Here is a 15,656-nt window from a genome sequence, read left to right on the forward strand (position 1 = left end):
CTCCTGTGGGAATCCTTTCTTCCTAATGCCTTTGTGTTGGTGGACCTTCTTCTACAGCTTTCTGAGAATTGGTGAATGGGAGGCTCCTTTTGTTTGTTTGTTTCTGCATGTCTGAAAACCTCTTTATTTTCTTTTCACACTTTTTTGATACCTTAGCTCTTGTAAAATTCTAGACTTGAAATAGTTATTGCTCAGCCAGAAAGACTGATGGCATTCTGATCTTTGATTCATTGTACACAGTACAAAGAAAATCAGCTGGATTCAAATTAATAGGCATGTTATTCTATTCTCTACTCCCACCCGAGATAATCCTCCACTTATGAGATTTCACTTGACTACTGCATGTGTGAATTTTATGCCCAGGTCAAACTGGAACTGGCATCTTTTAGAAAAGCTCTAACTACAAGAAGTATACCCTTAGATCAAAAGTTGGCAAAATATCCCCAGATATGGATACCAGATATTATGTATGATATTTGTGGTCTTGAGTTATACTTTTGTTTGTTTTTTACTTTTAGATGGAAAAAGTCTGCATACCATTTAAGTCATATTGGTACAAGTTCATCTTAAAATATAATTACATATATCGTAAGAATGGATTTTATCTATGTTTAGATGCTGCTAGCAAAGATTATACCATATATAGTCCCTCCCCCCCACCCCCACCACCTCTGGAAGCCATTGGGATCATATCATCACACCAAGGTTTCGAAATTCTGCATGAAATGCTTTAATATTGGGCACTTAGTAGCTCTTTCAATCCATGATCTCAAAGTCTTCATTTCTGTAAAATTTCTAGTCTTATTTTTGGAAATGTCCTTCTATTTCAACAATTCTCAACCTATGGGTCGCGACCATCAGAAAACACATATAGCATATCAGATACTTACGTTACAATTCATAACAGTAGCAAAATTAAAGTTATGAAGTAGCAACAAAAATAATTTTATGGTTGGGGGGTCACCACAACATGAGGAACTGTATTAAAGGGTTGTGGCATTAGGAAGGTTGAGAACCACTATTTCTTTTTATTTTCTTTCTTTTTCTTCTCCTTCTGGAACTCCTATTTATTGGCTGTTGGAGATTTGTAGTTGCTACTCTAATTTTCTTATCTTTTTTTTTTATATATTACCTTTTCTTCATCTTTTTGTTTTATTTCCTGAGATGAGTTCATCTTCTAATTGCTACTGAATTTTTAAATTTCTTTTACAATATTTCTCATCTTCACTGGATCTTTCTTACTTTCTGTTTATCCTTTATTTAGAAAGTAACATTCTACTTGGTTTGCATGTCTTTAATGTTTCTAAAATCTCTTTGGGGCCTCAATGATAAAATTTAAAAAATTTTCTTTTGTATCATACATTTTCTTTGCTTTTATGTGTTTCTTTTCAATTTTTTTATTTATTACTGGTTATTGTATCAGAGGCTTCCTCAACTATCTGATGGCCTCATATAGTCCATTCACATTTAAAAGGGAGGTAACAAAACAATGATTTTGAAAGCTCTTTGTGCCTGGTCAAAGATTGTTAAGAAAAATACTTTACTGTAGGTGACTAAGCTGTGAGCCAGCATCTTATTGATTCAGTTTGGTTACAGAGTAAATCTAAATTTTTTGCTAGGGAGGGAAGAGAGCAGTTGCCTGTCTATTTAGGTCTGGAGAGAGTATTTGTGAGGCTCACAGCTCCTTAAACACCTTTGAAGCCATCCGTCACCTTTAGTACTGAATTTTACCCCAGCTTTCAGTTAATCTGATGCTTCCAACTTCTAAACCCTTTCAGGATCCTGTGGATGAATCAGCTTGTTTCTTGTTGGCTATCCTTTTTCAGGTCTATAGATTTCACCCTTCTCTACTATTTCCACAGTATAAAGTCAGTTACCCGTCAAATATCCTGTTTCCATATTTTAAATCATATTAACATCTCTTATATGTTACTGTTCCTGCTATACATTCTTTATCTTTATGGATTGACACTTTTATGTTCTGTTATTGCCATGTCAGTAGGGAGCTGATAAAAATCGTGTTTAATTCTTTCATTTTTAACTCAGGAATGTATGAAAAAGGGAGAGGAGGACATATTCACTGATAGGAGTTTGAGAGTGACTACCAGGACATGAGAGTTCAATCATGTTAAAACATATCAAGGGACACTTAAGAGAGAGGGAATTGCAATGAGGTGAATGCTATCTCGTGGTTCCCAATTAGAAGGGTTATTTATTTCTGGACACTTTCCTAATTACAATTTGGGACAAAATTTTTTAAAAAATTAACTGTCTTCAAAACTTTGTAAAAGCAGTTTCTAGGGCCATATTTGCCCATAATCAGATTTTTGAAGCTCATGGTTTCTACCCCACCACTCAAAGGTAGGGCTATTCTGGATATTCCTAGAATAGTTGCCCTAGGATTTTCATAGCAAACTAGACCTACTTCCAGGGGTTCCCCATCCTTCCAGTGAGAGAGCCTACTGCATCAGAGTCGGCACATATCTTTTCATTTCCTTAAACTTTGCTAGACTATGGTCTGGCCAATGCTTTTAAAAACCTCTTTTGGGTGTCTAATCCAGACAGATACTCTAGGGGAGGAAAGATGAATGTAAGTTCATATTTATTCCAGAATTGCTGATTCTGATTTCCTCACAATTCAAATGAGCAGGCATAGGAATGAAGGTTATTGATTCTGAGAAATCAGATCTCATTACTGCTGGACTAGTGGAAAAGTGTATTTGTCATATATTTCTCTCACTTATATTTGAGAAGTCTACAAGGCAAGCCAAATGTAGGCTGAAAACGACTTTGTAAGTGGCACTCAGAATTTCATCTATTACTAAATCTTATTGCTGAAAGCTCAGTATCCAAATACAATACAGAAAAATTGACAATAAAGTCAGAAGCTAAAACCAGTCTCCCTGGAGGTTATTAAGAAGAGAAGAGAGCAGGTAGTTTTTTGCCTTGAGAAGTATAAAAGTTTAACTTCCCAGAAACTAAAAGGCTGTATAAAACATCTCTCTCACCATCATTTTTACTTTGATGATAAAAAAAGAAAATGGAACAGCCATGAGTTTTGAATGTTTTACAGAAGGCTATAAAATCCAGAAGCAAGAGATTTTTAATTTTTCCAAGAGTAGAGGATTTTTATGGAATTTTTGAAGCAATCCTATTATGACCAGGACAATTTCAAGGGACAGTGACTTCCCCAGATATCTACTTCATATCAACTGGATAGATAGGCCAAGAAATAGCCAACTTGAATCCACCTATGGTTTTACTTTTCCCTAAAATTAAAAAGAATACAATATTAGCTATGTTTATGTGAAATTCTCTCAGGACTTTATTCCACAAATGTGTATTCAGTACCTTTAATATATTTAATATGCAATAAATAATATAATATAATAAATAAATAATGTAATACATTACTATTATTTCTTATTGTCCTTCTTTGACAATATTAAAACCATGATATATTCCAGAAAACTCTTAGAACTACTCAAACCTATCATGAAATAAGGAAAAAATATAAATAAAAAATGTTTCACTAGTAGTCACCGTATGTATGATTTTTATTTATTTTTCTTATTAAGCTATTCTTCTAAAACTATTTCATGGACTAAGAATTATAATCTTCTATGCTTTATTTCTTTTGACATGCATCATAAACATTTATGCTTGGAGCCTGTAAAATGTTTTGAACTCTGAACTCACCTCATCTGTATGATTTACTTACTGCATGGCTATTGAAACCAGTGTCATTAAAATGACAGGATGAAGTTGAATATAACAAAAGCTTGAATGTCCCCATGTTCTTCTTTGGAGCAGCCTAGTTAATTGTTAAATATCTTAGACACAGCCCTGGCCAGTGTGACTCAGTGTTTATAGTGTTGGCCCAGGCACTGAGGGCACATAGGTTTGATGCAGGGTCAAGGGCACTTACCTGGGTTGCAAGTTTGCTCCCCAGGCCCAGTTGGGCACTTATGGGAGGCAACCAATAGATGTGACTCTCTCATATTGATGTTTCTCTTTCTCTACCCCCTCCTTCCTTCTCACTGTCTCTAAAAATCGATGGGAAAAATATTCTCATGTGAGGATTAACAACAACAACAAAAATCTTAGACACAGATTATTACCTCACAACCATCTGCCAAGGCAAACCCTCCACCAACAAGAATGACTATATCCCAGGGCATGAATTTCTGGAATTCTTTCCAAGTAATCAGTGGAGAGTAATCAAAAGCAACTGCAAAACAAAAACCCTACAGTTACACATTGCTTAAAATATGATATAAGATTGTTTTCTTCATTACTGTAATGGCCACCTCCCAAGGAGTTTTTACTACTCTTATGTTGTTTTAAGATAGGGGATTTGATCTGGACTTTGAGCAATTTCCACCTATCTTAGGTGGAACATTATATTACTTAAACAGGTCATAACTTGGAAAAATCCTTTAAATTATATTATAGAATGAATTTAGATAAATTATAACATTATCATTTATAATGCTATTTATTCATTTGATTCCACTAACATCTTTGCCTACTATGAGTAAAACAGTGTATTGGACTATACTATTCTTTGCTATGCAAACTGTCTGTAACAGTCCAATGGTTCTAATAGCATAAGTGTTGCATTAATATTCATTAGTATTTATTTGAATTTTTTTTTCAAATTGCAAGGGTACAGCATATAACAGGTTCATCACAATTCCAGTTTAAAGTAATTCAAAACTCAGGTTAAATAATTTAAGTATCATTCATGAGACCCTTAAAATACTCATAAAGCAATTTTCTTAAAGATTTCTCTTGATATTTGGTTCCTACTGGCTCCATAGATTTATTAAGAAATAAGATCGTTCATTGCCAAAACCGGTTTGGCTCAGTGGATAGAAATAAGATCGTTCATGAACACATTATTTCCATTTATCATTTATGTGTAGCAGTCAGCCTTCTACATGATGAGATTCTAAGGTTACTAATTATCTTCCTTCCCATCCCTTTTCCCCAAACCTAAACCAAACATATCCTTCACTGTTGACAGAAATTTTTCTATTTCTTACTTGAATTAAGACCATACATTCTGTTAAAATGCAAACATCTTTGAAGTGTACCTTTCATGTAAAATGTAACATAATATGTCTTATCTGTTATTTTTAAACCTACTGCAAATGAGTTTATCAGGGAGAAAAATTATTGAAGAATAAGAAGAAAGAGAATGGGAGAGAGGGGCAAGGCTCTGTCTGAGGGGGACTCAGATGTTGGAGCCAGGGATGTTAAGTCAAATATTAGTTCCTCAACACTTGCCCCTGCCAGGCCATGGGGCTTAGATTTCAATGGTCAGAATTCTCAGGGTTTCATAGAAATCATTGCTCTGTAGTGCAAAATCTCCTTATACTGCACTTTGAGATGTTCTAGTCTCAATGAAGAATGAAAGGCATTCATTTCTATGCTATACTGTTTATATTTGTCAGGGCCTTGAAATCTGACTCATTAGTCATTTATTGATTCTGACTCAAGGATTCATTCAGGTGGGCCAACCCAAGAGCATGAATGAATCCCAGTTCCATTCCAATAAAAGAAAGGAAGGAAGGAAGGAAGGAAGGAAGGAAGGAAGGAAGGAAGGAAGGAAGGAAGGAAGGAAGGAAGAAAGAAAGGAAGGAAGGAAGGAAGGAAATAAGGAAGGAGAAAAAGAAGAAAGAAAAGAAAAACCAACAATTCTACTCTACCAGACTATTTACAGACAATTTTAAACCATTTGTCCCACCCTGACAACATATGAATCTGACTTCCTAAAACATGATGTGTTAGTATTCAGATGTGGATGAATCCTATGTTTAAGAAGTGTTTGTGTCTGTGTGTGGGCAGAGTGAGTATACTCACATAAACATGCACACATGTTTGTCCATGTGTTATAAAGACAATGAGTGCTCCCTCTGAATACCTTTCTTTCAATTGTGACACTAGGTTATGAGCTAGTGTAGGTTGATCTGCATTTTCTTCGGGACTATTATGAGGCTATAACTCCCTTGAAACTCCTCACCTTTGTAGATCATCAGCATTTAGTACCAAGGGCTCATCATGAAGTAATGACTTATTCCTACGTTTGCCAATAGTAAGATTAATTCTGATTATGAGAGGAGAAGTGAGCTTATCAACGACCAAATAATATCACTCATAGCAGAGTCCTAACATGGAGCATAAGGAAATCTACTTCTCACTTCTGCAAAGTAGGATGATCCTTCTTGTAGCAGAAGGATGTGTCCTGCCTGACCAAGGGTTGCAGTGTGCAAACAGGAAGTGTGTCAACATGTCCATCCTGTTTTTCTAAATGCTAACTGATACCAGTAGAATTTTGTATATTTTTGCTCTTCTGTCAAATTCATTCAAAATTATAAATAATACTCAACCAATTTCTCCTGTAGATGTAGTTTTAGTCAATTTCTTAGCAGGAATAATAAAGAATAGGAGTCCTATAAGTAAGGCAACAGTTGAGTCTGTAGCAAAACCAGGATACCTGAAAAAGGACAAATGTGTTCATTAACAAATGACATCCAGAATTTGTGGGAACAAAACACTAAGTGACTATGTTTATATCATACAAGTAGTAGTGGTGGTATAGAGTATTTATTTTGGATAATCTGCTCTAAAAATCTATGGATTTACCACTAAATGATTTCCCACTAAATAATTTAGTGGAATTGAAAATTTCAGACCATGTTTCCATTGTTTCCCTATACTTTTTCTTCTCTCCCCCCACCCCCCCAAAAAAAAACCATGTATATACACATGCTGACCTACTAGGCCAACATGGGAAATTTCCCTTTTGGTAAAGCTTACAGATCTGGTAAATAACTTTTTCTTTGAATTATTTATTTTCATTACATTGGCAGAGAATTGATGTTGAAACAATTGTTAGGCTAGGCAAAGCCTCGTATAATTGATTTATAACATCCTAGTATTGAAATGTGGCAAGGCATGAATGTTTCTAGAGTCCTTGAAAGCTCTTTTGTAAATTGTGAAAGTGAATGATCTGTTTTTCTAAGGTATAACATCTGCTTCTATGATTATAAACCCTAGCCATATCATACAAATGAAATCAACCCATTTAATACTTTGCACCCTATGAAACTTAATCAAGAATATTAATTATTAGAATGGCTTATGAGATGCTCATAAGTGATCAGTGTTCAAATTAAGAGTGATTCGGGAACAGATGGGGTTTTAGAATCATGAGGCCATTCCAGCAAATAAGACAGGTTCCCAGAAGCCTCATCAGTTAAGAAGCACCTGGAGACTAGATATGAATGAAACAGGCATAAATAATTAGAATTTGGTTTTAAAAGTCAGCCATATTTAACGAGTGAATCTTTGGATTCTGAGAAGAAATCCTTATTCCCTAAAGGTTATTTTGCTACCTTGTCACTCAATGATGCAAGTGTATTATAGAAACTCTCTACTCCTGTAATTTACTTGAACAAACTAAAATCAAGAACATGCATTATATTATTCAAGCTGACAATTTATAACACAGTTGGTTTTCCCTAAATGTAGATTTTCTTTCTTGCATTGTTGGGTAAAAAAGCTACCTTGGTGTAATTTATTCAATAAACTTAACTAATCTTACATTGTCATTATTCCTTATTTCTTTTATCTCTGTTATAAGTTACAGTTGGATTTTTTGCCAAATTAGCTCAGCCATCATGTAATCTGATTTTGTTTTTATGAAGACACATTGGACTCAGTCCAAGCTCAAACAGATGGAATGAAAACATTAGGTGGTAGCTATAAATCTTGATCTCTCATACTAGCTTTAGAACATCTAAATGCCTAAAACCTCTTCATTACAGATAGATTCTACAGAATATATACTTAAAATGAAATCAAGCCATAAATTCTGAAATAATTTATTTTCCAAAGATTTAAAAACTATTATTATTTTATTATGTTTATTTTAGTTTTCATTTGTTATAAATTAATTTAGGTTGCTTCAGTATTACAGAAGGTAAGGTTACATAAATTTTATTTACTTTTATTTATACCTTCAAATCCCTTCCTATCTCAAACCTTTGTTCCTTTTACTATTGATTTATCTCAGAATTCTACGTAACACGTGCACCTGACCATAGCAAATACACTCTACTTTTCTGCTACAAACAAAACATCTCCTGGATTACATTCCCCTCCTGTAAGGAATAGAAATTAGAAACTGATTACATTGAATTTACTATTGGGATTCCAGCTTTATTTTTATTAGCTGTTGTTTGATTTCATTTAGTTTTTACACGTTGGTGTTTAGAAAAGACTCCCCTTACCGAGGATGATAGAAGAGGAATTTTTAAAAGGTGGAAGAATTATTTTTTATGTTGGTCTAGTCCTATTACAAAACTACATAGTACCATCAAACTTTAAACAATCATTTTCTTTCAATAGCTTGCACTGAATGATTGGCAGCTGCCTTTTTAGACCTCTCAGGATGAAAAGGTTTAGTCTTAAAGGAAACAAAAAGTTTATAAAGCTAAAGCAGATTCTTTGAAACATGCTGCCACATCGCATTGCTACACTTGTATGCTCACTAGGAATTTGGACTCAGATTTTGCACCTTTAAAAAGTGCTGGCAATGCCTGTATAACCAGATGGCTCAGATTAAAAAAAAAAAAGAATTTCTTTATTCTATGTGGGAATAATATATTTGACTCAAACAATTCTGGTTTCTGCCCCCAAATACATTGATTCTTGCTGGGAGCTGTGAGACAGGAAGTCCAAATCAGAGATCTGAATTTAGAAACTAGATTAATTCAGTGAAGATAGATTGGGAACACAAATCTCAAAACCCAAGTATTTATAATCACATGTGGGATGGCTCTTAATTTAGAAAATTATGCTGCCATCTCCTCCCCCCCCCCCCCCACCAGTTCACATGATTCAGCATTGACTGCTGGTATGTAAGACATTGAGAGATAAAATTAACTCTGACCCAGCTTCTAACAGAAGTTTGTAAAATCAGATTTATTATTTAATCAGGAATTCCTTACCTAAAAAATAGGGGCAGGCATGGGTTTATAGTGAATTCGTGTTTAATTGGCATACACAGAGAAAAAGACAAGATCTGAACCAAATAAATAATCCCCCATAGAAGTAAAAACAAAATAAATAAATAATTGAGTTGGCAAAAGTCACAGAACATGAATTCATACCAGGTTATTAAGAAACATTTTACATAATAAACATTTAGATTGCCTTTCACATAGGGAGACGGGCAGCACTATTCTAAGCGCTATAAACTCCATTTTACCCAGGAAGAAATCCAGGGATGTGACCTGCCCAAAGCAAGTGGAAGAGGCAGGAATGGAATCCAAGAGGGGTGGCTCCAAAGTCTACACTCCTAATTGCCACAGAACATGGCTTTCTGGCAGATTCCATTTCTGATTGTGTAGGAATGGAAATAGCCTTGTCGAAAGAAGCTTGAATTTTAGTTACATGGTAGTTTAGTTACCTTAACTGAGGCCTTTTCTTAGATTTCATTCCTTATCATTTTTTTTTAATTCCTGAGAGGATTGGAATTAAGAATTCTTTTCAATGGAAAGGAAGAAGAAAATCTCATACACTCCTCCAGAGTTCTAGGAGTCACTTAGGAGAAAAGCAGAGTGCCAAGGAGGAAGGGCTGACAAACATCACAGGAAATGCTTACTCAGAAAAAAGTGAAGACCAACCGGGAAATAACCCAGGATCTCGGCTAAACCACAGCAGGGCCATGACAATGAACAGGACCAAGGTGATAATTTCCTGATACCTGTAAAAAAAATTTGCAATCCATTCATTTACTTTCTCAGTCAGGACATTCATAGAAACTACCTGAGTTATTGTCAGAAGTAATCTCACCGGAACACTAGACATTAAAAACTGGATATGTTGATAATTTGAGTGAATCAGTGCAGTTGGAGAAGGTCTTTACTCTTCGGTGGGTCTGTCAGCTTCTTGTCATCCTACTGGTAAATTTTATCTAGAGAAAGTGTGTGTTTTGTCATGTCGAGGTTAGCACTTACTTTCACAAAGTTAACAGCACACTTGGGGCTGTTATCGAGTGTTAAAAATACATTATAAATAATTATATGCTTTTTTGTTTTTAATAAATACTTGAATATAAGCTGTGTGTGTGTGTCCACATGTGCAGACACAGCAATCTTACCTTATTCGCCCAAGTTTTTTGTATTCTTGTTTAATCACATCAGCATAAGCCTCTTGTTCGACTGTCTTGGTCTTTCCACCTTTGAACATCTCCTTAAAACTGAAAAGAGTGATTAAGCCAATTAATCATAAGATTCTCCCTTTCTAGAAGATACTCGTGTGAAAGCTTCATAACATACAAATCTCCCTGCTAATAACATAAATCTGGCTTTTCACTTATACCTCCATCTCCTTCTTTGAATGTCCCCTCCCCCATTTTCTGTTTCTGCCCATTTTGCTCAATTTTCAATGCTTATCTTTTGTTCCACGTTTTCCTAGCCATCTTCCACAGATCTCTTCCTTTTCCAAGTCCGTTTTCACCATTAAAATTTTGCCATGTCCCACTCATTTCCAATTTAACACTTTAGTATGTACCTGTCATCTATTTTAACATTTATTATATATCTTGATTGTTAATTGTTGCACATGAGTGAGTTTTATCTCACTAGTTAGATCACTTATTTGAGGGCAGGAGCAGTGTCATAGATGTTTTCTTTGGCCCGGTACCTCTAAACACTGGCATACACGGTTAAGTTCTTGATTCATCAACTCAACAGCACTTTTGTCAAATTTATGAGACAGTTGGTTGTCAGACCCATCAATTGTCACAGAATGTACTACACTCAAGTCATACACTAGGGCAAGGAGGTCACATACACTGATCACGGACATAGTCCAATCTGGATCTGTTCTCAGAACTAAAACCAACTCGATCCCATTTTTTTCTTCACCTCTTATGTCCTAATAGCCTCCACTAGATAAATTTTCAACTTATTTCCAAAAGTATCTGTCAGTTTATATTCTTTTTAGCTACTTATCTTAGTGACCCTTGTTCCTGGTGACTAATTTTTCTGTCCTGAGGTCCAGGGTCTTCACAACTTTGAACAATCTTTGTGTGAAGTAGGGCTCTACACCAAGATTTTTTAAAAAATCCCTCCAGAGGAAGAAACAAATGGAAAATGCCTATATTCTTAGGGATTATCTCTTGGAATGTCTATGAATAGCTCCATTAGATTGCATTATATGTAGGTATAAAAAGCACATCTGGATATTTAATTCAAAGGAATTGAATTCTGGATCTCAAAGAGATCTGCATGCACATGTTCACTGCAGCATTAGTCACAAGAGTCAAGGTATAGGAACAACTTAAATGTCCATCAGCAGACAAATGGATAAAGAAAAAGTGGTTTATATGTACAATGGAATATTATTTAGTCATTAAAGAAATAAAGCACTGGTACATGCTACAACATGGATGTACCTGGAAGGCTTATGCTAAAATGAAATAAGCCAGACTTAGAAAAATAAATGCTGTGTGATCTCACTTATATGTGGAATCTAAAAAACTCAAACTCATAGAAGCAGAGAGTAAAAATAGTGGTTGCCAGGGGCTGGTGGGGGGCGGGGAAGAGGATGGAGGGTGTCAGTCACAGGGTACAAAATTTCCGTTATGCAAAATAAGTAAGTTATAGGACCAATGATTAACAATACTGTACTGTATACTTAAAATTTTGCTAACAGGCTGGATTTATGCTAAGTGATTTTTACCACAAAGGAAAAAAGAAAATAGCAAAGGATGCAGGAGGAATCTTTTGGAAGTGATGAATAAGTTTATGGCATTGATATTGATGAGGTTTCATGATTTATAATTATGTCCAAACACAACAAGTTTTGCATATATTAAGTAGATACAGCTCTTTCTATGTCAATCATATCTCAATAAAGCAGTTTAAAAAAGAATAAAGCTATAGTATTTTCTTTTGTAAAATTGCTGGGGTAAACATGGACATCTATGAGGGAGTAAATAGGAAAACTGAGGTAGTGTGAAGGTAGCTGTCACACAAAGACATATATATATATATATATATATATATATATATATATATATATATATATATATATTGCTTTCCTGTGACACTGTTATTCAAACTTGTTTGGACTATTATTGCTTTTGAAGGGGCAGAATTTCCTCAATTCTTCAGTAATCTATAATAATAAAAGTGTAATATGTTAATTAGACCAGACAGCTGAACGACCTTCTGGATGTCCTTCTGGACAACCTTCCGGATGAGGCTGGGGCTTCGAGGGCCGAGGCAAGCCATTGCACCTGTGAGGGCCGAGCCCCTTGCACAAATTTCATGCATCGGGCCTCTAGTACATTCATAATCACTGTACTGTACACACTCCAACCATGAACATAATTAGGTGGATGTTGTTGCATTTAAGATCAATTAAATTACTGACTAGGTACAGTGTCAAAATTTTATCCCTTGTCACTAATATAAAGGCTATTATAAGAGTAATCTATGGACCTCCTTAAGAACCATCTGTAGAATAGAAAAGTAAAGAAAGGAGTGAATCTCCTTCGAAACTACTTCCTACTCTAAAGACCGCATTTGTATTTTGCCACTTTGGTTGGGGACCATAAATAGTTAAGTCAGAAGCCAAATTGGCTTTGCTCTAAATGAAGGTTAATGCCTTCACAAAGGAACTGATTAAGCATATGACAACGCATCAACCTCTCCATTTAAATAAGTTCGGTGGCATTGATAGATGAGCTTCCTCGTCCCCAGGATGCTGGGATCATTAATAACGTGAGAGTTAACTGTGTTAACAGCCAACACACTAATCAGAATGTATGGTGGCCTGCCAGAGGGGTGGCCGAGCATTTCTGTTTGTCGATCTAAAACCTCTGGAGGTGAACACCCTGACAGACTGAAAAGGACACTGAAAAATGAGCTGGAGCATGAAGCTGCGCAGCGTCTAACCAACAGTGGACAGCAAGGGGACTCTTTAAACACGCCTCTGGCTGTGATTTATGGACTTTGCTTAATGTCTGCACTTCACACCTGTTTTTTTTTTTTCCCCTCATGGAAAACGCAGTTCCGTAGATCTCCCCTTTACCTTTTTTATTTCTCCTTTTTAAATGGGGAGGCCATTTCCTAATAGTGACAATGGTTGCATACATAGTTTATAAAGTCATTTCCACGTAGCAAAAAAGGAGGAAACAGCTGTGGGTCTGCCTATTCCATCGGTTTGGGTTTCCTGTCCCCTGCAGCCTGCCTTGCTACCTGTACAACTGAATAGCCCCCCGGAGGAGGCGTGGTTTCCAGGAAGGGGCATTTAGTATGCAGCTGGCCGCTCGCCACGGATGCCCACCTGCTGAAGGCAGTGACACTCCACACATTGGCTTCAGCGGGAGCATTGCCACATGCTGCTCCCACAATCTGGACACAAATATTTGTTAAAAAATCATCAGTACCATCTCCCCACTACTAATACAATTGCAGCGGTTCTGGAGGAAAACCAGGAAGAGGAATAGGGCGGGGGGGGGGGTGGTGGAATATCAGTCCTTATGTGACTTGACTTGGAAAATGTCGGTGTGGGAATGGAACAGCACCTAGTCATGGTCTTTTGCTTTTCAAGGGAAGTACAAAGAGCTGGTGTCAGCCTCACCTGCTTGGTGGATAGCATGTTGTTTAGAATTTATTCATTTGCCTTGGAAATTAATTAAAGCCCCTATAAAAATTAATTTGAATTAATTTATTTTTCAGGAGAAAATCCTCAAGGTTTGGCATACAGCCTCTTCCCCTTCCTTTTTTGGAATATTGTTTTCTATGTTGAACACATAAGCTACATTTTCCATTTTTCTGTGGAGCCCTTTGTAATTTTAAATACTGGCTGTCATTTAAGTCATGTGTCACTTGGTACTTATGGATCACCAAGTTCAGTCCCAGCCAAGGTAACGTTTGCAAATTCTCCTTGAATGCGTACATTTGACATTTTAGCAGCTCTCGATTGATCAGTGTTTCTTGCCTTGTCTTCTATGCGTTCAACGTGGGCCCATGTGTGTTAGAATTACAACACTGGGAGTGATGTTACTGATCTTCCAGTTAAAGTCTGTTGTTTCACAGTTGCGGATGCTGAGACTGAGAATGGATCAGGACTTACAAAGGTCACTGGTCTGGCTTGGAGAAGCCACAGCTTTGTCCCTGGCCTCCTGATTCTGAATCCAGTGTTCTTTGCACAGGGCTCTCTCAGACCTTTATTTTTCAAGGACATATCCATTGTGGTGCTACGGTAAAACAGGGAGCCCTGCATGTTACAGTTTGACATACAGCAGTAGTTCAATAACCTGAGGAAATCCCCACATTAAGCCACGGGGAAGGGCAAAACTTCTTAAAATTTCACTCCTCATCAAAATGAACTCTTTATGCTTTCCTGGCCTATTAACATGTTATTGGTTGGGGACTCAAAGGAAACCAAGATGGAGTTGCTTTCCACGAACTCTCTTCTGCAGTGAACGTAGTTTATGTGGTGCTCTAGACTATCCTTAAAACATGTGTTCATACAGGTCAGCTTTGTGGGGAAGAGTAATGCAGAAGTGTAGCTTTGAGAAATAGGTAAGGGAGCAGTGGAGAACTCAGAACCAACCCAAACACCTTCATTTACCTGAGGAATATGGACAATTTACTTACTCGAATCCTAGGAAAAGCCACTGAAGCCAAATCCAGGACAAGAGTAGGATAATAATAGCAGCCGGGAAGGAAAGCAAAAACCATGATCCAAAGTTGATGCATCGACATTCAGGGTAGCGCCTGTGGGAAAACATGGAAGTAAACACCACACAGCACTGTGACCTCCATTATCACAACTCTTACACGTCTACTGAGAGCGAATACTTTGGATGAAAATTGAATAAACGGCGTACTCTAAGGAATTAGTTTCACTGTGGTGTCTCTTATCTCACTTCCTCATACCCTAAAAGTTAAGTGACTGCAAGTATCTGCCTAGAGCAAATATAAATTTCTTTCATCATGAACTATGTAAGTACACCTAATTCTGAGAAGATCCTTTTCTTTCACCTGACACTATGTTTTGGGTGTCTACCATGTGCCATGTACTCTTCTAACTATTGGGGATATAGTGGTGAATTAGATATACATGGTCCAGGCTCTCTTAAATTTTATATATAAATGAGGAACACAGCCAATAAACAGGTAAGCATATAACGAATCAGAAAATAAAACAAGATAATGAAATAAAAATTATTAGGGGAAGGGAGAAATTTTATAGAATGTAGTCAAGGAAGGGGGTATTTGAAATGAGATTTAAATGGCAAGAAGGATCCAGTCATGTACATAACTGGGAAACAGCATTACAGACAGGAAATAGCAAGTACAATACAAAGGCCCTAAGGTGGGAATGAACTTGGAATGTTTAAGGATTAGACAGAAGGCCAGTGTGGCTGTGGGTAGTGAGCTACGGTTATAGCGACATGAAATAAAGCCCAAGACATAGCCAATAGGGGTCGATAATATATAACCGTGCAGGTCATCTGAAGGAATCTGAGGTTTAGTAGAAATGGGATTAGGAGTAGTGGGAACATAGTAGATTAGTGACATGATCTAATTTAAATTCTGTGTAAATGTATCACTTACATA

General features: G+C 36.4%; 1 protein-coding gene across 1 annotated transcript in view; it reads right to left on the bottom strand.

The window, feature by feature from the left end:
• The window catches only part of SLC13A1 (solute carrier family 13 member 1), an 85,053-nt gene that overhangs the window by 5,674 nt on the left and 63,723 nt on the right, over window positions 1–15,656 (bottom strand). Inside the window, exons 8-12 of the mRNA XM_059711684.1 lie at window positions 14,691–14,810; window positions 10,175–10,273; window positions 9,677–9,778; window positions 6,396–6,502; window positions 4,122–4,231 (exon numbers count right to left, since the gene is read on the bottom strand). Of these exons, the coding sequence (XP_059567667.1) occupies window positions 4,122–4,231; window positions 6,396–6,502; window positions 9,677–9,778; window positions 10,175–10,273; window positions 14,691–14,810 (538 nt within the window). The remainder of the gene's footprint in view (window positions 1–4,121; window positions 4,232–6,395; window positions 6,503–9,676; window positions 9,779–10,174; window positions 10,274–14,690; window positions 14,811–15,656) is intronic.

This window comes from Myotis daubentonii, chromosome 10 (genome assembly GCF_963259705.1).
Source record: "Myotis daubentonii chromosome 10, mMyoDau2.1, whole genome shotgun sequence".
Classification (NCBI taxonomy): Eukaryota; Metazoa; Chordata; class Mammalia; order Chiroptera; family Vespertilionidae; genus Myotis; species Myotis daubentonii.